Source organism: Piliocolobus tephrosceles, chromosome 8 (assembly GCF_002776525.5).
Source record: "Piliocolobus tephrosceles isolate RC106 chromosome 8, ASM277652v3, whole genome shotgun sequence".
In the NCBI taxonomy this organism is placed as follows: domain Eukaryota; kingdom Metazoa; phylum Chordata; class Mammalia; order Primates; family Cercopithecidae; genus Piliocolobus; species Piliocolobus tephrosceles.
Window position 1 is genome coordinate 95,775,183 of NC_045441.1, and position 25,090 is coordinate 95,800,272.

The 25,090-nt window shown below is 41.2% G+C and overlaps 2 protein-coding genes and 1 pseudogene across 2 annotated transcripts in view; 1 reads left to right on the plus strand and 2 right to left on the minus strand.

Annotated features, from left to right (window-relative positions):
• The window catches only part of FBXL13 (F-box and leucine rich repeat protein 13), a 277,980-nt gene extending 272,022 nt beyond the window's left edge, over positions 1 to 5,958 (minus strand). Inside the window, exon 1 of the mRNA XM_023192514.2 lies at positions 5,647 to 5,958. The gene's annotated coding sequence lies outside the window, so the exon portion shown is untranslated. The remainder of the gene's footprint in view (positions 1 to 5,646) is intronic.
• Positions 5,959 to 6,323: 365 nt separating this feature from the next.
• The window catches only part of ARMC10 (armadillo repeat containing 10), a 23,960-nt gene continuing 5,193 nt past the window's right edge, over positions 6,324 to 25,090 (plus strand). Inside the window, exons 1-4 of the mRNA XM_023192517.2 lie at positions 6,324 to 6,807; positions 15,189 to 15,337; positions 18,114 to 18,248; positions 24,085 to 24,261. Of these exons, the coding sequence (XP_023048285.2) occupies positions 6,669 to 6,807; positions 15,189 to 15,337; positions 18,114 to 18,248; positions 24,085 to 24,261 (600 nt within the window). The 5' untranslated portion in view covers positions 6,324 to 6,668. The remainder of the gene's footprint in view (positions 6,808 to 15,188; positions 15,338 to 18,113; positions 18,249 to 24,084; positions 24,262 to 25,090) is intronic.
• On the minus strand, positions 20,149 to 21,134 carry LOC111526677 (annotated as a pseudogene).

The window sequence follows — 25,090 nt, forward strand, 5'->3', positions numbered from 1 at the left end:
GAAAGAGGACAGGGCTGGGCCCAGGCAGAGGAAGTCTACAAATGGGAAGAGAAATCAATAGGCTTAAGGTGGTGGCACGGGGCTAACACGAGATTAGAAACTTGAGGTGCCCCAAGTGTGGCCACTGTCTCCCATAAGGCAGTGAGTTATGGGAGTGTTCACACAGGAGGCTGAGGAGTTAGAACATCAACTCCTACAAGGCAGACTGAGCCTTTCATAATCTCAGGGAGGAAGATGAAGCCTGCCACAAACATACAGCCAGCATAACCTTCAATGTACTTGCCAGATTTTAAAGTTGAGGGCCTACAGCGGCTGCTCCATCTGAGAAGTGAGGAGCGCCTCTGCCCAGCCGCTCCACCGTCTGAGAAGTGAGGAGGGCCTCTGACCGGTCGCCCTATGGTCTGGGACGTGAGGAACGCCTTTGCCCGCGGCTCCAACTTCTGAGAAATGAAGAGCGCCTCTGCCTGGCCGCCCCACCACCTGTGAAGTGAGGAGCGCCTCTGCCCTGCCGCCTCTCCGTCTGGGAAGTGAGGCGCGCCTCTCTCTGGCCGCCCCACCCTCTGGGCAGTGAGGAGGCCTCTGCCAGTCCGCCCTACTATCTGGGAAGTGGCACCGTCTGGGAAGTGAGGAGCGCCTCTGCCTGGCTGCTGCACTGTCTGGGAACCTTTGCCCGGCCGCTGTGCAACCCTCCAAGTGTGAAGTGGCAGGCTTGTGTGTGATTTTTATGCTTTCCCCAAGTTTGCATTTTAAATTAAAAGTTTTAAATTGGGGAATATATATATAGAATATATAGAATATTTTATACAAATATATTATATATAGAACATATATTATATATACAATATATATTAAGTAGAACATATCTTACATATTATATATTAATATAAATTATGTATTATATATAATTTATATATTATAAATTATGTATTAATATATTATATATAATTTATATAAATATATAATATATAATATATAAATATAATTATGTAATATATAATTATATAATATATAATTTGTATAATATATATTCTATATTATATTCCCCAATTGTTACATATATTATATAATATATATTATCATATATAATATATAATACATAATATATATTATATAATATATATTATCATATATTATATAATACATAATATATATTATATACATATTATATATAATTATATATAATATATATAATAAAGTTGAGGGCCTAGAAGGGAAACTAAAGAGCTAAGCTCAAATACCTCCAAAGAGCAAAACCAAATCTCACAATCTTTCAGTCTGAGGAGACAGAGATTAGCTAGCTTCTCAATCAAAAGCCCAGAAGAGCTATGTCTGAGGAACAGGGATGAACCAGATGTAAACTGAATCCAAATAAATCCATAGTCCAACCTCAACAGAGCTCAATCCCTTCCTGGACTGAGGTAATGAGCTCTGTACCCTATAGAGAGGAAAGGACTAACCTTTGCTGGCAAAAGAGTATATCATCTGGCGCTGCTATTGTTCTTTTCTCACACAATGTCCAATAAAAATAAGAAATTACTAGATATGTACGAAGGCAGGAAAATGTCTTGAATTATCAACAGAAGAAAATAAGCAATAGAAGCAGACCCACAAATGATCTGGATATTCAAGTTAACAAACAATGATTTCACTTTATGTATTTATTTTTTTTATTTTTTTTAGAGACACAGTCTCACTCTGTCACCCAGGCTGGAGTATAGTGGTGTGATCTCAGCTTACTGCAACCTCTGCCTCCTGGTTTCACGCGATTCTCATGCCTCAGCCTCCTGAATAGCTGGAATTACAGGCGTGCACCACCACACCCGGCAAATTATTGTATTTTTAGTAGAGACAGGGTTTCAGCTGGTCTCGAACTCCTGGCCTCAAGTGATCCACCCACCTCGGCCTCCAAAAGTGCTAGAATTGCAGATATGAGCAACAAACAATACTTTTAAAATAACAACCATCAACATGTGTGTGAATCCATTTTGCACTGCTATAAAGAAATACCTGAGGCTGGGTAATTTATAAAGAAAAGAGTTGTATGTGGCTCAGGGTTCTGCAGGGTGTACAAGAAGCATGGTGCCAGCATCTGCCAGGCCTTCTGGTGAAGGCCTCAGGAAGCTTTTACTCATTGCAGAAGGCAAAGGAAGCCTGCATGTCACATGGCAAGTGAAGGAGTAAGAGAAACAGCTGGAGGGAGGCTCTTTTAAACAACCAGCTCTTGGGTGAACTAATAGAGAGAGAACTCACTCATTATCACAGGGGAGAGCACAAAGCCATTCTTGAGAGATCTGCCCACATGACTCAAATACCTCCCACTGGGCCCCACCTCCAACACTGGGGATCAAATTTCAACAGATTTGGAGGGAACAAATAGAGAAAAACAGAAAAAGGCAAAACGAATGAAAAGATGCATAATTCTAATAATCAGAATTTATTTCAAAATCAAACTGTCATTCTAGAACTGAAAAACATGTCTAAAATTAAGATTTCATTTGATGTATTTAAGAGTAGACTGGACACAGCATAAAACAAAATTAGCAAACTTGAAAACCACCAATGAAAAAGATCCAAACTTGAGCTCGAAAAGAGGAAAAGAATGGGGAAAAAGCAGAAGAGATCAAAAGAAGCGTGTAGAACAAGGTAAAGAAAAAAAAAAGCTAACATATTTACGATTGGAGTTCCAAAAGGAAAAGAGAGAACTGAATAGAAGTACTATTTGAAAAGAACCAAGAATTTTCTACAACGGATGAAAAATATCTATCAACAGATTCAGTAAGCCCAGGGAACCAAGCAGGATTGTTTAAAAATTTTTTAATTTTTTTATTTTTTTAGAGACAGGGTCTTGCTCCACCACCCAGGCTGGAATGCAATGGTGCAATCATAGTTCACTGTAGCCTCAAATTCGTGGGCTCAAGTGATCCTCTCATCTCAGCCTCATAAGAGGTGGGGACTACAGGTGTGAGCCACTATGATCAGTTAGCTTTTTTTTTTTTTTTTGTACACACAGGGTCTCACTATGTCACCAAGGCTTGTCTTGAACTCCTGGCCTCAAGAAATCCATCTGCCTTCGGTCCTCACAGTGCTGGCATTACAGGCATGAGCCACCAGGCCAGGCCTGAATTTTTTAAAAATCAGTCTCTTTTCAAGACATTTGCAGGAAAATGATATTGTAGGTAGACAATCAGGTTTTATTTAGGACAGGCAGATGAAATTCAGAAGAGGTTAAATATACAGGGAAAATTTTAATGAAAGGTTTTTTATGTATTCCAAAGCTTGCAGAAGATGGGTTTTAGAAAAGTATAAAACCTGCCAGGCATGGTGGGTCACACCTGTAATCCCAGCACTTTGGGAGGCTGAGCCAGGTGGATTACCTGAGGTGAGGAGTTCGAGACCAGCCTGACCAACATGGTGAAACCCTATCTCGACCAAAAACACAAAAATTAGCCGAGCATGATGACAGGTGTCTGTAGTCCCAGCTACTTGGAAGGCTGAGGCAGGAGAATCGCTTGAACCAAGGAGGTGGACATTGCAGTGAGCCGAGATGGTGCCACTGCACTCTAGCCTGGATGACAGAACAAGACTCCATCTCAAAAAAAAAAAAAAAAAAAAGTATAAAACCCATCTGGGAAATTGAGTCAGATGAATAAATGTACAGACAGAATAGATATGAGGCAGAATGGAATTCATCTTGATAGTCTCTTAGGAGAAATAGGTAATGAGTTTAAGGTGGGTGTGTGGGGCCCAGAAGACTGCTCCCTTGTTCTTGCTGCTAGTGTGGTAGCAGAGGTGAGTGAAGGACTTCTCAGGAGAATATGATCTTAGACAATGGGGAATGCATATAAGGGCCTCCTCTCTGGGTGCAGAACAAGGTGGCAAGCCAGGAGCGCTTTCACCCAGAGGGGGAACTGGGGACTGCCTCATTGCAGCTTTGTGATGTTATAGTAACTGGCGGGCTAGATGAGAAGAGGCCACCACTTCCTTGATGTACCCTGACTCTCAAGTCTGTTTCTTCCACCTGCTGCACCGCCGTATCACAGACTGAGTCATCACTAAGAATGGCTGCACCCTGAATTGTAAATATAAACATTCCACTTTCTGACCCCCACCTCCTATGTTTCCAGCTCCCTCATTTAATTACTCCCTCTACTTCTCTTCACTCACCTCTTAGGAGTCTCCATTTTCTGTACATATATCAGTATCACATCCTTTTCTCATTTCCCACTGAGTCCTTAGAGTCCTTGGCCCATCACTTCAGATACTCACGATCTTAGCTCCCTAAACTACTGCCTTTCCATTCTATTAATATATGCCTGGCAAATTCCTACCCCAGACGAAGTCAACTTGGTTATCTCTGTACCTACATCTGGTTTACTGACTACTACTTGAGAAAATCACACAACCAGGAAGATGGGTACCATTCTTCCTACATATTTTCAAGCACAATTGTACAGAGGTACAACATGAAACCCACTATAATAAATTAAAACAATACAGCTATGGATAGAGCAAAAAGTTAGAATTCCCCATTTTCTCCCCCAAAACCATTCCACAAGACATCTCTTATTAAAAGTTTGGCATAGGTTCTATGCATACACTATTGTCTTAAAGATAGATACACACACATATATGTACACATAAACACATATACAACATACATGAAATCAGATAGACAGCTAGAGCAGAATGGACAGTTGCTAAGCAACTTGCACTTTTTCTTTTTTACTTAATAATATGTGTTGGGAGCCACCCATATGGTGTATGCCTGTAGTCCTAGCTACTTGGGAGGCTGAGGTGGGAGGATGGCTTGAGTCCAGGAGTTTGAGGCTGCAGTGAGCTAGGATGGAGTCACTACACTCTAGCCTGGGTGGCAGACCAACACCCCGTGTCTCAATAATAATGATGATAATAATATGTCTTGGAGGGCATTTCTTCTTAGTAGGTACAGATATACTTTATTCTACATAGTACCTCATTCACTTAGTTACTCTAGGTCATTTACTACTTTTACTATGAAACAAAGTTATAATGAATATCCTTGTACATCCTTCTGAACACATGTGCAAGTATTTCTCTAAAGTAGATCCCTAGAAGTGGAAATGCTTGGTTAAAGGGTACATGTATTTAACATTTTAATAAATATTTCTCAATTACCATCCAAAAAGGAGACGGGGGTCTCTACCAAATTGCCCTCCCAACCGCCTAGGAGCGTTACTACCCTCAGCTGGGACCTCCTTTTTCCTTTCCTAGACATCTCTCTCCCTCATTCTCCGCATAATGTATCTTTGCTCGAAACTCCTACTGCACCAACAGCCCCATTCCCACTCAAACACGCACATTCTTGGAAAATATCTCATCAACTATTTGTACAGAAAAAAAGAGGTCAACAAAGGCAAACGTTCTCAGCTTCCTACCCCCAAAAACCTACAAAACCTAGTATCTATCCCTTCCTGTCTTCCTTCCCTCCTATTATAATGGGGGTGGAAGGGTAGTCCTTCCTGTTGTCTAAAGGCAATCCTGGTTGAGAGGGTCCTTACCTTCACAAAGGGCTGACTACACTGACCAAAGGTATCAGCTTCCACTCTCCCCTCAGCTAACCTCCATCTATTTTCTGCACTCATGGTTCCATGGAAACCTCAGGCTCACCTTGGGCAGAATCCAGGTCCTTATCTTAGGTGACCAGAGCCTACTCCCTACTTCTGACAACACTCTTCATAATGACAGTCGGCTGATTTTCCTCCTCAGCCTCTCTGGCATTTCTTTCTCACTCCTCCTCCACTCCTCAGGCACTTCTTGTTCAAACCTTAAAAGGTGAGTTTGGGGTTTCCGATCTGGGCCTTGTGCTCATTCCCCCGGGAGATGTCACCCATTCCCCACTTGCAGCTACCATCACCCTCTGTCTTCTCTCTGATCAGCATCTTCAGCCCAGATCGCCTACAAGTCCGAGTTTGACTTCACTTTCTCGCATTCCGCCCCGCCTTCCCCCTCCTCCCCCAACTCTTAAACCTAGTCCCTCCTCCGAGACGTCTTCCCTGACTCCTCCCCCTTCAAATTCCCCACCGTCGGTCCGTGTCCGCCGCCACGCGTGTCCAGTACCTCGCAGACCTGAGGAATGTAGTTCTCCTTGAAGTAGTTCTTCAGCCTCGGGTTGGCATTGCGTAGGGAGGCCATGGCCCAAGGCCTGACGGAGAAGCTGCGGTCGTACCCTCCCCGCGCTGGGACTAGGGGCCGGGTGCGTGCGAGCGTTGTCCCGGCAACCAGGGGGCGGGGCTGGACGCGGCACCGCCCCTCGCTCCGCTTCCCGGGGCAGGAGGGAGGGAGGCTTGCTTCATGCCACAGGAGAAGCGACGGGAAGCTCGGCTCCGGGTTCAGGGCCTCGGCGTCTCCGCGTGGGGCGCACCGTCCGAGCCGCCCCTCCTGGCGTCCAGCGCCCCGCCCCGCCTCGCCGAGGAGAAGCCGCCGGGAGGCGCCGGGCTGGAGTGGGCGGTTATAGACTTTGAGCTGGGCCGTTTCCGGGAGGCGGAGCTCAGGCCCCATTTCCTTTCTCCACCTCCAGGTCGCGCGCGGTTTGTTGTGTTGGCTGGGTCCGCGTGAGCTGGAGACCTCCGCGCTGGCCCCCAGGAGCCTCCTGCCCTGGCCCATCGCTGCGGCTCTGCCGCGGCGGCAGAATGGGTGGCCCCCGGGGCGCGGGCTGGGTGGCGGCGGGCCTGCTCCTCGGCGCGGGCGCCTGCTACTGCATTTACAGACTGACCCGGGGTCGGCGGCGGGGCGACCGCGAGCTGGGGATGCGCCCTTCCAAGTCTGCAGGTGAGACCGCGGGGTGCCCGGCAGGTGGGCGAGGACTGGGCATGGGGGCTCCCCGGGCCTGGGTGGTGGCTTGCGTGTCCTCGGGATAAAATGAGGAGCCGAGCTAGAGGGAGAGGCAGTACTTGTGTGGGTGCATGGTGCTGGGCCGCCCCCTCCGCCCCTTCTTTGTTCACTATACTGGTGTGAAAACTTGTCCTGGCTTTCCTGCTTGAGCTTTGCGTCACAGCGGAGGATTAGATTTCTTAAAAGCCTGTTGATGGCCTCTCACTTTAAAGCTTGTTCCGGGCCTTTGTGTAACCAAAGGGATTCTGCAGATTGTGGAAGGGCTGTTGAGGGGCCCGGAGCCATAAGTGAAGCTCTGCTTGCAAGTATCCTGGAAGAAGGGACGTCAAAGGGGCAGTTGTGCGGGCGCTCGGCCCGGCCTCAGAGGGGAGATACCTGGGAGTCACAGTGGTCCAAGACCTCCCAGCCTGGTGTGTGTTTTGGAAATGGGAACAGTTGTCTGCGCGAGACACCCTCCCAGCGGACAAATGCCTGATTCGGTTTCTGTTCAAAAGTTGATCGGTACAGTAAAACCCTCCAAAGGCGTGTTTCACATCATGGAAGCTGTTAGGGAAATAATTTAAAATAACATATCTGCCATCCAAGAAACTCCTGTCCACAATTGTAGAAGAGAACTAAACAGCTTCATTGTTGAGTAAGCACAAACTAGATTGCCTCACACATCACGGGCGATTTGCTAATGGGATAGCAAGAAGAATTCTAATTCCTTTAAGTGTAGCTGGACAGATAGAACCAGCTATCTGTCCGATACGAAATACGATTTACGTAATCGTATTTCGAAATTACGAAATACGATTTCGTATTACGTACGTGTTCTCAAGATAAAAAATAATTTGTCCTTAAGTAAGATGACTTGACAGTACCATTCACTAGGTGTAGTTTATCCTAAATTTACTGGTAATTGGGGTGGTTGTTCTCTAATTGCCTTTATCCAGAGGAAAAGTAAAAATATCTTTATGATGTGGAACCAGGTGCCCAGACTAAAAACTCACAGAGTTGGGGAGATTGGGGCTCTATCTTCCTGGAAGAGTAGATTTCAGAGTAGGCTTTCTTCAAACAGTAGGCACCAAAGCTTTTAAGAAAGACTTTCTTGGGCTGTAAAACTGCCCAAATGCTTATTTCGCTTTTAAAAAGATTTACATTTGTATCAAAGAAACAGGAAAAGGAGTTTTGTTTTGTTCTCAGACAGGGACTTAGTCTGTCACCCAGGCTCCGTGCAGTGGCGCAATCACAGCCTCCACCTCCCTGGGCTCCTCCCACCTCAGCCCCCTAAGTAACAGGACTACAGGCGCACACCACCACACCTGGCTAATTTTTGTATTTTTTTAAGAGACAGGTTTTCACCGTGTTGTTGCCCAGGCTGGTTTGAATTAGGCTCAAGCAGTCCTCCTGCCTCAGCATCCCGAGGTGCTGTGATTACAGGATGGAGCCTCCTCACCTGGCCAACAAAGGATTTTTAATTACAAGTTTGCACGAGGGAATGCTTTAAGGAAAAGGGAGTGGAAGGAGAAGGTCTCTTTCACTTTTGGCACTAGGTATAATTCAACTTTTTTTTTTTTTTTTTTTAAGATTTGTATTTACTCTTACTGTATTAGTCAATTTTCTGTTGCTTATAATAGAATACCTGAAACTGGGTAATTTATTAGGAAAGGAATTTATTTCTTAGAGTTATGGAAGCTGAGAAGTCCAAGATTGAGGGGCCGTAGCTGGTATGGACCTTCTTGTTGTGGCATAGGGCATCCCAAGGCCAGAGGGGCAAGCGTGTTAACATGCTGACTCAGGTCTCTTGTTCTTATAAAGCCACCAGTCCTACTCATTAATCCATGAATGGATTAATTCATTCATGAGGACAGACCCCTCATGATGCAGTCACCTCTTAAAGGCCTTACCTCTCAATACTGCCACATTGGGAATTAAGTTTCAACATGAGTTTTGCAAGAGACATTCAAATCATAGCATTTACAAAGCCTAATTTGTTGTCTTTGCCCATGTCAGAGATATTTTTGTATAAGTACATTGGGAAGGTGTCCTAGACTCAGGTATCTTCTCAGTTTTACTGACTCAACCTGACGAATGTGGACAAAGTCTTTTAAACTTAAATTTACCAGTTCCCATAATCATCATTATCTTAGGTAAGGCAGCTTAAAAAATAATTTGCTCACAGTCCCTCTTCCTGAGGCTACACCTTTATCACTGAAGAAGACTTAAGAAATGCTCATTTCGTCATCGATATGGTTTGGCTTTGTGTCCCCACCCAAATCTTTTTTTTTTTTTTTTTTTTTTTGAGAAAGAGTCCCACTCTGTCACCCAGGCTGGAGTGCAGTGGCATGATCTCAGCTCACTGCAACCGCTGCCTCCCGGGTTCAAGCGATTCTCTTGCCTCAGCCTCCGAAGTAGCTGAGATTACAGGTACACACCACGTACCTGGCTAATTTTTTTTTGTATTTTTAGTAGAGACGCGTTTTCACCATGTTGGCAAAGTGATATGCCTGCCTTAGCCTCCCAAAGTGCTGGAATTACAGGCATCAGCCACCGTGCCCAGCTCGAATCTTATCTTGAATTGTAATCCCATAATCCCTACATTACCTCCCACTTGGAGGGACCCAGTGGGAGGTAACTGAATCACGGGGGCAGCCCGCCCCATGCTGTTCTCATAATAGTGAGTTCTCAGGATGTCTGATGGTTTTATATGGGGATTCCCCCTTTCCTCCGCACTCCTTCTCTTTCCTGCTGCCTATGAAGAAGGAAGTGTTTGCTTCCCCTTGTACCATGATTGTAAGTTTCCTGAGGCCTCCCCACCCATGCAGAACTGTGAATCAATTAAACTTCTTTCCTTTATAAACTACCCAGTCTTGGGCAGTTCTTCATAGCAGCATGAGAATAGACTATTACAGTCATCATCACGCTTAGATTTCAGAAGATGATCTTTTCTTTGTTTTTGAGGCACAGTCTCGCTCTGCCCAGGTTGGAGTGCAGTGGCGATCTTGTCTTTGTTTTAAACTCACACCCCTAATCCCTTTGGGAGGCTGAAGTGGAAGGATCGCTTGAGCCCAGAGTTCAAAACCAGCCTGGGCAACATAGTGAAACCCCTAATTTAATACAGAAATTAGCCAGGCATGGTAGTGTGCACCTGTAGTCCCAGCTACTCAGGATGCTGTTGTGGGAGAATCCCTTGAGCCCAGGAGGTCAAGGCTGCAGTGAACTGTGATTGTGCTACTGCTCTCCAGCTTGAGCAAAAGAGCAAGACTCTATCTTAAAAAATAAAATAAAATAAAAATAATTTTTGTACTAACATGGTTTGAGAGCATTGAAAAAGATGGAAACAGTCCCAATTCATCCAACAGTCTAATGCCAAAACTTGACAAGGGTAGTATGAAAAAGTATAAATCTATCTCAACTACGAATAAAGATATAAAATCTTAAAATATTAGCAAATCAAATCTGTCAGGGGATTAAAGTAATAATATACCAAGGCCAAATGGACATGGAAGGAGGAGTCATATTAGAAAAAGGAAAAGCCACATGATGACCTCATAGTAAAAAGGCATTAAAATATTATTTCTTTCCATAGCTGAAGACTCTGAACAAAAAAAAAAGAAAAAAAAATTGTATCATTTCTGATAAAAACTTGCAGCAAGTTAGGAATAAATTGAAAGAAATGTTCTTAAGTTAATGAAGTGCATCCATCAAAACCCAAAAGCAAATATTATATTTAATAGACACACTGTTATCCTTACTAAAGACATCCTTATTAAACTCAAGAACAAGACAACAGTGTCTGCTATCACAGCTATTATTCAACATTCTTCTGGAGTCATAACTTGATAAGAAAAAAGCAAGATGTATAAACATTAGAAAGGAGGCAGAATTATAATTGTAGGAGGCATAATGATTTACTTGGAAAAATCCAAGAGAATTAACTAACTACTAGAAGCGATGAGTTTATAGAATATCTTGAGTATAAGTCAATATACCCAGACCAATAACTTCTTGTATACATGCATTAACAACTTAAAACTTTAGTTGAAAAGATTTTAACAGAATGAGACCCTGTTTCAAAAAATATATATCATTCATGGTAGCTATAAACACTTTAAAAATTAGGAATTCACTTTAAAAACTAGGAGTTCTGTAGTGAGAAGATAATTTTACTGAAGGGCCTAAGACTACATAAACAGCCATATTGTGTTCGCAGTTGGAAAGATTCTGAACCATGACAGTTATCTTGAAATGTGTCTTGCTGTGTTATAATGTGGTAGTTACTTTTCATTCCCTTTGAGAATTATAATTTCTCCTTGATTTACTGGAGGAGACAATGAACCACTGAGCGTTTCTTTCACAGTCTTGTTGGCACAAAGCTAGATGGGAAGTAGAACACATGGTGTTTGACTGCCTCACCTGTGTAATAGTAGTCCAAAAACTCACCAGTGGAAGAGCTGAGTATTTGATGATCGCCCTCCTGTAAAATTTATTTGGAGTTTTAAGTTTTACATTTCTTTACTAAAAAGTAATACATGGTTTTTGTTTTGTTTTGTTTTGTTGTTTTGAGATGGAGTCTTCCTCTGTCGCCCAGGCTGGAGTGCAGTGGTACGATCTCGGCTCACTGCAACCTCTGCCTCCCAGGTTCAAGCGATGCTCCTGCCTCAGCCACCTGAGTAGCTGGGACAGCAGGCATGTGCCACCACTCCTGGCTAATTTTGTACTTTTAGTAGAGACGGGGCTTCACCATGTTGGCCAGGCTGGTCTCGAACTCCTGACTTCAGGTTATCTGCCTGCCTTGGCCTCCCAAAATGCTGGGATTACAGGTGTGAGCCACCGCCACCGTGTCAGGCCAATATATGGTTTTTATTAGAAATTCAAACAATTTACATAATTAAAATATAGGCTCATTATTATTATTATTATCATTATTATTCTATATTTTTTGAGACAGAGTCTTGCTCTGTGGTCCAGGCTGGAGTGCAGTGGCGCAATCTTGGCTCACTGCAACCTCTGCCACCTGGGTTCAGGCAATTCTCCTACCTCAGTCTCCTGAGTAGCTGAGATTACAGGCACATGCCACCATGTCTGGCTAATTTTTGTATTTTTAGTAGAGACAGGGTTTCAGCATCTTGGCCAGGCTGGTCTTGAACTCCTGACCTCGTGATCCACCCATCTCAGGCTCCCAAAGTGTTGGGATTACAGGCGTGAGCCACTGCACCTGGCTAGCCTCATTTTTTTTTAATATACTAGGAGGAATAATGGTTGGGGGGAATAAGTAATGTAGGAGTAAAAAGATCTGGATTCTAAAGCCACTTTTGCTATTAATCGGCTCTGTGTCCCATTAATGAAAATAATAAATATACTAGGCACTTTAAATATTCTAGGTACAAAAGTGCTTTGAGGTAGGCACTATTAACTCCCACTTAGCAGATGAGTAAACTGAGGCTGAGAGAGCCTAAGTCTCTTACCTGGTAAGCAGCTTGTTTGGGAATTTGAACTAAACAAGCTGGCTCCACAGCCTTGCCTTACTTTTAACTACCACACTGTGCCTCTTCCCACCAAGTGAAAATTCTATGATATAACACCATGAAATTTTACTTTCAGTGATTTAATCCCTAGAGAAATTTTAAATGGCTATTTATAAGGAATTTATACATCTATAAGCTTTTTTCTTTTTTTCTTTCTTTTTTTTTTTTCTTAAAAAAAAAATAAAAAACAGGGTTACACTTCTGTCACGCAAGCTGGAGTGCAGTGGTACAATCTCGGCTTACTGCAACCTTCGCCTCCCAGGCTCAAGCAATTTTCCTGCCTCGGCCTCCCAAGTACCTGGGATTACAAGGCATCCTCCACCACACCTGGCTAATTTTTTTCTATTTTTAGTAGAGGTGGGGTTTCACCATCTCTGAGGCCAGGCTGGTCTCAAACTCCTAAGTTCAAGTGATCCGCCCGCCTCAGCCTCCCAACGTGCTGGGATCACAGGCATGAGCCACCGCACCCAGTCTGTAAGCTTTTTAAAAATGACTTTATGAGATAACATGTAACAAAGTAGTATGATTTTGAAATATCTCAAATATAGATGAGTTAAATTTATCACATTTCTGCCATGCATGTGCACGTGTATGTATGCGTGTGTATATGAAATCATACAACTTCAGGGCTATGTAGGAAACTCTGGAGCCAGTTACAGTATTAAGCAAACCCTTTTATTTACAGATGAGAAAACTAAACCCCAAAAAATAGTAAGTGACTTACTTGTAACTTTAATTTTTCATTTCTCTGGTTTCTGCTTCTAGCTACCACTGTGATTTTAGGCAGATCCTTGAACAATCCTGGCTTCAGTTTCTTCCTGTGTAAAATGAGAGGTTTGAATGAACCCCAAATTCTTTCCATTCTGAAAAGCTGTGTTTTTATCATTCTTTCCTTTATCTTTTCAGGTATTCTTGGGGTGAAACCCTGTTTTATAAGGTGTTAATGAGGCCGACAGTGGATTCAAAAGTAAAAGGTCTCGATTAAGACTTGGTAGTGAGAATATTCTGGCTTCATAGCTGTGACATTTTCTTAACATTTCTTATTTGACTTCCTCAGGGCATCACATATTATATATCACATATCACACATTGTTTGCCATACATAATCTATACTTGTCCCTTTATTTTATTTATTTTTTGTGTGTGAGTCTTCTTTTTTTTTTTGTTTTTTTGAGATGGAGTCTCGCTCTGTCGCCCAAACTGGAGTGCAGTGGCTGGATCTCAGCTCACTGCAAGCTCCGCCTTTCGGGTTCACGCCATTCTCCCGTCTCAGCCTCCCGAGTAGCTGGGACTACAGGCACCCACCACCTCGCCCAGCTAGTTTTTTGTATTTTTTAGTAGAGACGGGGTTTCACCGGGTTAGCCAGGATGGTCTCGATCTCCTGACCTTGTGGTCCGCCCGTCTTGGCCTCCCAAAGTGCTGGGATTACAGGCTTTAGCCACCGCGCCCGGCCGTGATTCTTTAAGCAATATACTTAGTTATTTTATGTTACATGTTTATTGGAATAATACATGTTTATTGGGGAAAAAAACAGCACTGTTGAGTACAGGGTAGAAAATAAAAGTCCTTCATAATCCCACTACCCACAGATAACCACTTTTAACATTTTTATTTACTTTTTTTTTTTTTTTTTTTTAATAGAGACAGGGTCTCATTATGTTGTACAGACTGGTCTCGAACCACTGGCCTCAAGTGATTCTCCTGCCTCTCAAAGTGCTGGGATACAGAGATGAGCTACTATGCCCAGCCTAACAATTTCGTGTGTTTTTTCTTAAAGAAAAAAACACAGATTTGAGATCATGTAGCACCTATTGTTGTGTAACCTCCTCCTCACCCTACCCTTTCCCCTCCCCCCAACCACCCCAATAAGAGTGTTATAAAATGGCTTCTGTTCTTCCTGTGGTGATTTCTATAAAGAGGGCTTTTTTTAAGGTACAGCCATAAGTTCTGAACATCATTGAGCAGATCCAGCATTTTGCTATCCTAGCTCTTCCTCAAAATGTCAGCTTTTCTTTTGTCATCACCACCAGCAGGACTATTCTAGTATCCTAGTCAACATGTCTTGTATAAATCAGACAAAAATGCCACACTAGCAAAAAGATTGGTTTACTCCCATAGCTTTCCTTCTATCTGATGTGCTCAGAAAAGATCTCCTTAACGCAAATCATATTTCCTAGTTAATCTGTTTATAGGTAAGTGTTCCATTGGATGGGTGTACCTGGTTTTTGAAAGGAAAAACAGAAAATGTTATCAGCATTTGAGGTATATAGCGTTTGCATGAAGTGTCTTACTAACAGCCATATGCCAAGTGACCATGGTTAATTTCTTGGTATCTATAAGCCTACATTTCCCAGCTGTAAATTGAGAGTAGTACAGTATCTTCTTCCTAAGGATGTAAAGTGCTTGATACTGTGCCTGCCATACAAGTAGGTATTCGATACTGTTTTTAAAATTTTAAAAAACAGACTGGGCACAGTGGCTCATACTGTTATCCCACCACTTTGGGAGGCCAAGGCAGGAGGACTTCTTAAGGTTAGAAGTTTGAGACCAGCTTGGGCAACATAGTGAGACCCCATCTGTACAAAAAATTTTAAACATTAGCCAGACGTGGTGCATGTGCTAGGACCACAGGTCCTACCTACTTGGGAAGCTGAGGCGGGAAGACCACTTGAGCCCAGGAGATCGAGGTTGTAGTGAGCCGTGATCATGCCACCGCACTCCAGCCTGGGTGGCAGAGTGAGAGCCTGTCTCAAAAATAATCTCATATTGATTTTAGATTAACTTCAAATAACTTTCTTCTTATGCAGAAGACTTAACTGATTGTTCATATGATGATGTTCTAAATGCTGCACAACTTCAGAAACTCCTTTACCTCCTGGAGTCGACTGAGGATCCTGTAATTATTGAAAGAGCTTTGATTACTTTGGGTAACAATGCAGCCTTTTCAGTTAACCAAGTAAGTACCTCAACTCAGCAAGCAGGATCTTTCCGTTCTTACACACTAGCAGTAATTGTGACCCTGAATAAATTACTTAACTTCTCTCTCTCTGAGAGAGCTTCAATTTCCTCATCTGTGCAATGTGGCTACTTATACTTAAAACATAATGTTTACTTCTGAAAAACACAGCCTAATAGTAATATGATTATTAATGCGATTGTAGATCCCTATGAAGTTGGTCACTGGCATCACATTCATAAGTATATCTAATCAACGTTTAGCATGTCATGGCCTTTTAAATTATTTAAAATTCAGCAGTGCTTCAGTAAAACAATAATGCATCTAACATTTAAGTACATACTTTAAATTGTATATAGGTCTGAGTATGATTCTGATGCAGGTGGTCCCTGGACCACACTCTGATAACCACTAATCAATGTAAATGGCTCCTGCAAATGGAGACTTAAAACTAAGACTAAAGAGCTTAATTTGAACATGTCCTTCTTCCTACTCTTTCTAACAACCGTCCAGCATGAGAAAATAGTTAAAAAAAAAAAAAAAGTAATTGTTTTCAGCTAATGCCCTTTGTTAACATTGTCATAAGTACAAAATTATTTTGAATTTATTGTATTTTTAGCCTAGCTTTCTCCAGAATGGCAAGGTTTACTGTAAAGCTCTATAGATGTATAGGGAGATAGAGAATCTTTGTGTATTACCTACTCTTTCAGTTATAAATGACGGAATTCACCTTAAATTATTTCAAGCTTTACAGGGAAAATATTGAGCTCAGCTAACTTAGACAGCAAAGAATAGCAGATTTCAGGCACAACTGAGTCCAGTTCAAGGTCGCAGAAAGAGTTATCAGAGTTCTCTCTTTCTCTACCTCTTGGCTCTGCTTATGGCCGCTCAATTTTATGTATTGGTCTTTATCTTTCTGGCCACAAAGTGGTTTTCTTCACAAGGATTGAAAGAAAGCCACTAGCCTCTCTAAGCCTTCATCTCTGTAGCTCATGATCCAAAAGGTACAGTTGTTCTTCTAGGATCCAGTGCTCTTTGGATCAGTCTCTGGGGCAATCTCTGGATCAATCAAGGGACCATCGCCCATGTTTATGAAGCCTGGTTCACATAAGCAGCCTACAGCTAAGTAGCAGGGATGGCTGTGAATACAAGTGAACAACAATCCCAGCAGGGATTGTGTGGGACAGAGGAGATGCCACATCTGCCCCCGTGGAAAGAGGGCCACTAGACAAGCAAAAACAATAGCCAGTGATTAATGTGTCAGCCTACCTTTAAAGGAGTATTTCTGATGGCATAATTTTGTATTCCTCTGAAATAAGTTGCAGTCAGAGTAGGCCAGTACCCACTGGAGAAGTACTTTCTTGAGGAGTGGGGGTCAGTGCCCTCACCATCAATTGTAGTACCTTCATCTGCTGTAACAGTACAGTTTAAAAAAAAAAAAAAAAAAAACCTTTCTAGTAACTGCAAGTCCTTTGAAAGAACTTGAAATTGTAAAGGGAAAGTTTATTTCTCTTTTAATGCTAAGATCACCCTTAACGGTAAAATGGAGTATTGAGCTATTTGTAAAAAGTAGATAGATGATGGCAATCTTTTTAATAGCATGTCTTGACTTGACAAGAATCATTTTTAGCATATTTTTCTTATAAGAATTAAAGCAGTTTATTTCTTTCAATGTTTGGGCCAAAGGTACATGGTAATATATTATTGCAACTACCTATAAGAGCTCCCACATTATTTTTCCTCTGAATATTTGGGTACCATTTCTCTTCTCTTTTTTTTTCTTTTTTTTTTGTGGCAGTGTCTCACTCTGTTGCCTGGGCTAGATTGCAGTGGTGCAGTCTTGGCTCACTGTAACCTCCTCCCAGGTTCAAGCGATTCTCCTGCCTTTACTTCCCCAGTAGTGGGATTACAGGCACCAGCCACTACGCCTGGCTAATTTTTGTATCTCTAGTGGAGATGGGATTTCACCATGTTGGCCAGGCTGGTCTCGACCTCCTGACCTCAAGTGATCTGCTCACCTCGGCCTCCCAAGGTGCTGGGATCACAGGTGTGAGCCACCACGCCTGGCCCTGGGTACCATTTTTCAAACTGTGTGGAATCTGATTCTGCAAGATATCAGCGTGTTCCCACCATTTCCACTGCTGAAAAATGACCCTCTTTTTGTGTATAGTTCATAGACATACTATCATCAACACACACCTCTTCAAGATTCCCAATGCACATGAACATATTAAAGAAACATGCTTACTCTTGTTATACTTAGATTTTCCTAAACTTATATAACCATGGGAACCCCCCCCCCACTTATTTTTATGGAACATCTCAACATTTTGAGGGATTAGTGTTTCAAATAATACATGTTAGCAAAACACTACTGTAGTATTCTAAATTAAAATACTAACTTTAGTATTCTAAATTGTAACACTTTTCCAGTTTTGCCTATAATGGAGAAGTCATATAATTCATCTCAAAGAAAAATAATTTTATTTGTAAGTTGCTTCAAGATCGCTGTAGTACCTCTGTAAATTTTTATTGTATTTCTCAACACTGCAGTTTAAGTAATTATATATCTTAATTTTGTTTTCAATGGATTTTCTTTACCTATAAAAGTATGGGTAGTGAGATTTTTTAAAAATCTGAATTAAATATTTGTATATGGGAAAGATATTTCCAAAAAGCCATTGATTTTTAATTGTATTTGTGGATGCGAAGAATTCAGTGAACGGAGATGCGTACTGAAGTTCCAGTCCTGTTTTGTTTTGTTTTTCCCTCGTAGGCTATTATTCGTGAATTGGGTGGTATTCCAATTGTTGGAAACAAAATCAACCATTCCAACCAGAGTATTAAAGAGAAAGCTTTAAATGCACTAAATAACCTGAGTGTGAATGTTGAAAATCAAATCAAGATAAAGGTAAGTTGACTGAAAATCCCAAAAGTATAAGGTTTTCTATAAACAAAAGAAAAAATAACAAAAAGATGAGTAATGAAACTTCAGTAGACTGTCCTTTGTAATTTTACAGCCAAGGATTACCTTTAGAAGAATGGAGAATAAGACAAAAGAGGGAGGGACCTGAACTAGCCAATAAGAGGTACAATAAGAGTTTTGTTTCAGTAAAATAATGCTTGTTTATTCTACAGGTTATCCTCTACTTTACATCAGGCACAGGCACTGGTGATAGTAATAGCCTTAAGGCTATAGGCACCAACCAGTGAATGTAGTTGGCTGAAAGTTGGGACAAGACTTTGTGTCAGCTAGAGCTAGAACTAGAACTAGTATTACAAGACATTCATTCAGAGCATAGCCAGTGCTACATATTCATAAATATGGTTGTTAATGCATATAGTTTGGCTAGTTTTACCTTTGAAATTAAGTGTACTGTATGAGTGTATTGGGAAACGTTAAGTCACTGTATGCTTTAGCTCTTTCAGTGGATGAGGCAAATGTGCAAATAGATTAAACTGACTTTTACAGAATAACTATTCCTTTATGTCATTGTATGGGGAGAAATCCTCCATTTTAGGATTCACATAAAATGCTAACTTGTGTTACTGACATTGCTTTAATGCTTTTTTCAAAAATGTTCTTTATAAGACAGTTAACCTGTAAAAAAAAAAAAAAAATACTTTATTTGGTAAATGCTAACAGTTAAAACACTTCAGCCATGGCATATATAGCCAGAACCCAGTGATACCCCTCAGTCATAGAAAATAGCAGTTTTCTGTTCATTATTGAAACAGGACTCCCATGTTCAAACCAGAAATTGTCATTCAACAGAACAAATCAGGTCAAGACAATCACAAAACAAGAGACAGGAGGATGTGCTCATATGAAGAAAAAACCAAATAACCAAACTTTATTTCCTTGGACATAATATTGATGGCAAGATTTGTAAGAGTTAATCTCTGTATTTAGTTTAGATAAAGACTTCCAGCCCAGAACACTGCTAAGCAGTAACTGCGAGGAGCTATGCAGAAGTGATGAGAGGCAAGTACTATATAGACTAGAAAATTTAATTTTCTACAGAATTACAGATTACTATGCTATGAAGCAAAAGCAAACCATTCTTAATGTGTCAAATTGGTGAGCTTATTAATTTCAATAAAAATATATGACACCTATCACACAAACAGGTAACTCTAAATCTACTTTGAAAATCTGATCAGTCAAGAAGTATTACCAGTTTGGAGGCTATGTACCAAGTGTCATACGAAAGATAAGGTTGCTGTTCTCACAGAATATATGGGGTCATTGACAATCAATTAGAATATCCAAAGAAGTAGATATTCTAATATTTGGGAAAATATTGGAAAACTAGCAAAGTGCCCTGGAAATTATATATTCTTGACCTTCCACAAGACTTAAAGATCCAGATGAGATTAGTTTGGAATAGGGGTCTTTTTTTAGTCCAGAAAATCTTTAGAGTCCAATACAGTTATGGCTAATCAGATACAAAAGAACCTTTATAAAGGTAAGTAGGATTGGACGTCCTTGGAAACTGAGAACCTTATTTTGAATTAGCATGTTTTAATCAAAGGTATAGAATTAATAAAGTATCAGTTAAGAACTTCTGGAATGCACCCCAATGCCAGAAAACCACTAGCGTGCTCTTTTGTACTGTGAAGATTTCTTGATTTGAAATAGAAGGTAAAAAATATATTGCCAGCCGTAAAATAAGTTTTACTCTACTTCCTCAGTTCTCCAAAGAAAAATCTTACTTTTTACACATAAGAAACTCACAATGTTAATTAAACAAAAGATTGTGTAAGTAAAACTGGGCAAAAGATAACCTCTGAAATCCATGAAAGAATCATCAAAAGAGAAGAATCATTTTTACAGTAGCCCCATTGCCATAAGAGATATTTTCATGAGCCTGGGAGGCCTCTCCAACATATAGTGAGAACCTATTACAAGTTTCAGCCAACCAGTTTCCATTCCAGCTTGATAGGCTACTGCAAATTGCTGAGATTCCTCCTTGGTTGAGGAAAATAGAGTAACGACAATTTTACTAGACTTTTTTGCCATAGTGTCCCGTGGGTTTATTTCAATAGTACCACTGTTGCCAACACCTGTTACTCATCTTCCATATGACAAACAATTCACAGCTTTACTAAGGTTTATATTAGCTATTATTTCAATAATCACATCAGTTCCTTTCTTACCACACATTTCTTAATTTTATCAACATAATTAACTTCTTCGTAATTAAACACTTTGTGGGCTCCATTTTGCAAAAGTATTTTGTCCGTCTCAATACCAACTGTGCCGCAAACCTTTAAGGCATAAACTCTAACCATTTGGCATGTTGCTACTCCAGCAACTCCACTAGCCCCATGAACCAGAACCCAGTCTCCAGATTTCATACAGACACTGTGAATCAGAGCTCTATATGCAGTAACATATGGGATACCAATGGCAGCATTTTGTTTAAAAGTCCAGTTTTTCAGGCAGTTTGTAAACAGTGTGATCTGCTACAGGAGCATACTCCAAATGGCTCCCAGAGATTGTGCCGGTAGTGAAAACTGTCACTTTTCTTGAAAGTAGATGCATTCCCTCCAACAGCTTCCATTACCCCAGTTACATCTGAGTCAGCAGTATAGAATAAGGTGGTTTTCTATTATAAATGCCATAGTAAATGTATGTCTCCACGGGGTTGACCCACATGCATGAACCTTGATTACACCTAATGGTCTTTTGGAATTGGTACTGCAACATCTGACTGAGTTTCAGGACTTCTGGTCTACCAAATTCAAACACTCTAACAGCTCTCATCAGCTTCTGTTCACTTGCCGTGGTCATCTAGATAAAAGCTCTAGAGTGGGAATCAAAATCTGTAAGAGCTTCTTTATATTCCACTGAAGGAGGGCAGCCAGGCTGCTTCTAACTTTTGCAGCCAGCAAGACTTTTGGAGTTGGGGTTCAGTTTAATCTAAGGGTGCTAAAGGAACCAGGTCAGGGTCAGATAATGTCAGCAGAAAAATGCAATATTAGGAAATTACGTTATTTCTTTTTTTTTTTTTTTTTGAGATGGAGTCTCGCTCTGTTGCCCGTGCTGGAGTGCAGTGGCTGGATCTTAGCTCACTGCAAGCTCCGCCTCCCGGATTCACACCATTCTCCTGCCTCAGCCTCCCGAGTAGCTGGGACTACAGGCACTGCCACCTCGCCCGGCTAGTGTTTTGTATTTTTCAGTAGAGACGGGGTTTCACTGTGTTACCCAGGATGGTCTCGATCTCCTGACCTCGTGATCCGCCCGTCTTTGCCTCCCAAAGTGCTGGGATTACAGGCTTGAGCCACCGCGCCTGGCTAAATTACGTTATTTCAATTCAATATTTATCAAACTCCTGCTTTGTGGTGCAAATGAGCATGATGCAACTCTTGTTCTAAGAAAGGTGGAAGGAAGGATAAGGCAAGTTCTTAAATAATTGTAAGTCAAGGCAAAACATAATGAAGTCCTTTAAGGAAAAGTGTAAGTAAAACATTATTGAGTACATAGAAAGGAGAGATTTGATCCAAAAGTTTCTGTAAGAGGTGGAGTCTGACCTGGCTCTTGAGAATGTTACTCTACAGGTAGAATTGGGGACGGAGAGAATTCCAAGAGAACAGAACAAGATGAGGTGGACACAGCTACAGGAATAACTAAGCTGTCCCTTTGGTAATGTTGTTATTAGAATTGAAATGGTAAAAAGATTCAGATATAATAAGGTTGTAAACAGTCCACACATTTTAGGAAATGCTTTGAAAGACATCAGCTTCTTACAGAAATATATGATTTATAAAGAGCTAAATAAATGCCCTGTTTTTAAAGGATGGATGTATAATTAAATTATAACCCAAGAGAACCAGTTGACTTTCAAATGTAAATTACAGCCAGGTGTGGTGGCTCACACCTGTAATCCCAACACTTTGGGTGCCAAAACAGGAGATAGCTGGAGGCCAGGAGTTCAAGACCAGTCTGGGCAACATAGACCCCATTTATTTGTTTTGGGAGTCTCGCTCATGTTGCTCATGCTGGAGTGTAGTGGTGCAACCTCAGCTCACTACAGCCCCTGCCTCCTGGGTTCAAGTAATTCTGCTGCCTCAGCCTCCTGAGTAGCTGGGATTACAGGTGCCTACCACCATGCCTGTAATTTTTTGTATTTTTAATAGATACGGGGTTTCATCATGTTGGCCAGGCTAGGTGAGACCTCATTTCTAAAAAAAAAAAAAAAAAAATTATTAGCTGGGCATAGTGGCATGCACCTGTAGTCCCAGCTACTCAGGAGACTGAGACGGGAATTTGAGGCTGCAGTGAGCTGTTATCATGCCACTGCACTCCAGCCTGGGTGACAGAGTGAGACCCTGTCTCTAAAAATAAATGTAATTTAGATCTTGAAACCAGATTAAAAGTTTAATCTCTCTTTGCTTTACTGCTGTTTAGTTTCTATGGTAACATGGATACATTTGGGGTTTTTAAAAAATTAATAATTGTTTATGGGACAGTCGGTAACTTCTTACCACTTCAAATTAGGAAAATTTTCTTAGCAGTTAGAACTTTTGGTGGAGTTCAGATTTGCTTAAGTGAATAGCAGTTATCTGTAAAACATCATTTTTCTAAGCTAGAAATTGCATGGCCAGGCTGGACATGGTGGTGCACACCTGTAATCCCAGCACTTTGGGAGGCTGAGGCAGGTGGATTGCTTGAGCTCAACAGTTTGAGACCAGCCCGGGCAACATGGTGAAACTCTGTATCTACAAAGAATACAAAAATTAGCTGGGCATGGTGGCTCACACCTGTAGTCCCAGCTACTCTGGAGACTGAGGCAGGAGGATCACTTGAGCCTGGGAGGTCAAGGCTGTAGTGAGTGGAGTTTGTGCCACTGCAGCCTGTGCGGCAGTGAGACCCTGTCCCCCCGAAAAAAAGAAAGCTCATGGCCAGACACAGAAAAGAGAGTTTCAGAAAAGTTTCCATCACACTGAGTTTAGTTCTGTCATGTATGATACAGGAGTACTACAGCATTGCATTACTTTTTGCCAGTGATAGTTAACAATATTATGAAGGGGTAAATTACATATATATATATGTAATATATATATATATGTATGTGTGTATATATATACACACACACACACACACAGCTAGGTAAATAAGAACCTTAGGCCAAGTATAATTTTGTTCTGCTTACTTTTGATAGGATTAATTCTAGGGAAAGATTCTGTTTCACATTATCCTCCCATTCTTTACTTCGGAAATGATGTAGCTCTCTAGACCCTACTGCTAAGGTACTTACCGTGACACAAAATGGCCTCTCATCTTCCCTGATCCTAGTGTGCACAGACCAGTTGAAACAGAAAGGTAGACTAAGCTGGGAGGCCTCCAGCCAGGGAGAGGCCACTGCTGTTAAGAGCATGATCTCTGGGCTTGGCTATTGCATCCCCACCTGCTGTCTGACATTGGGCAGGGGACCCGAGCTCCTCAAAGACTTAAAAGTCCTTGTCTGCAAGAAAGCTATAATGGTATAACACACACCTCATTAGAGTTGTCTTCAGGATTAAGTGAGGAGTATTTGTAAAATGCTAAGCACTGTGCCTGGAATTACCAAAGGAAGCTTTTAAAAAGTCAGCAACATTTGAGGGTCAGATAGAAATGTCATATTTTTTGAGGAGTCAGTTCCATCCTGAGCAGTAGCCTTATTCCACTGTGCAGAAAAGTGACTGTTCAGTAGAAAAATTTTGGAGATTCTAAGATGCTCATATTCCTCCCCTGCCTTCAGATATACATCATTCAAGTCTGTGAGGATGTCTTCTCTGGTCCTCTGAACTCTGCTGTGCAGCTGGCCGGACTGAGATTGTTGACAAACATGACTGTTACCAATGACCACCAGCACATGCTTCACAGTTACATTACAGACCTGTTCCAGGTGTTACTTACTGGAAATGGAAACACGAAGGTATGAAGAGCTATTGTGTCAAGCTTTTTAACATTGAAATAGTATTTGCAGGCCACCTATCTTAAGTGAATGTGCCTCAAAGAAGAGGAAGATTTATTAAAAACTCACATGGGCCCAAGAAAGTATATTTAGTCCCAAATATTCCATTGCGAAATTAACTTGTGAAGATCATCTGTTGTTTCACTTATCAGCAGATTCATGTTCATTTGGTTTTCTCAGAAGCTAGCTTTCCCCCCACCAAATATAGGAACATTGTGATTAAAAGGAGTCTTTGAGTAATAGTAGTGGTTAGTTGAATATTTTACTTACCTCAGGGTTAACAAATCATTTTTTTGATTCAGTTATTTGTTGAAAAATATTTCTAAAACAACTTTTAAGTTGTAGTAAATGAAGTGAATTGAATGAATGAAGGATGTCTCAGTGCTTCACTCTGTTCAGTTAGGTTGATATAAGAGGCAACAGATACTGAGCTGAATTAAGTAGGACCTTAGGAGATGCCCTATAAAAAGGTTCTTGAGTAAATCTCTCATATTAGTATGCATTCTTATCAATTGCCATTTTTCAAGAAAAAGTAGCATAAAAATAGATTGTAGGCTAATTAAAAGTTCTGATAAGTTGGGTTGATTGTTCATCAAGGCTTTTTACCATGTTGCTGTGTGTTCTCTGGAACAGTTGAGAGACAAATGCATAAGCATTTTAGAAAGACCAAATGTGAAGCCATACTCCAAATATTCAACATCACTGCAGTTATTTTTGAGGTTATCAGGATGTGATTACAGGAGAGTCTTACTGTAGTCTTGCTTTTATGTTTCCAAGGTGTTTGTACGTG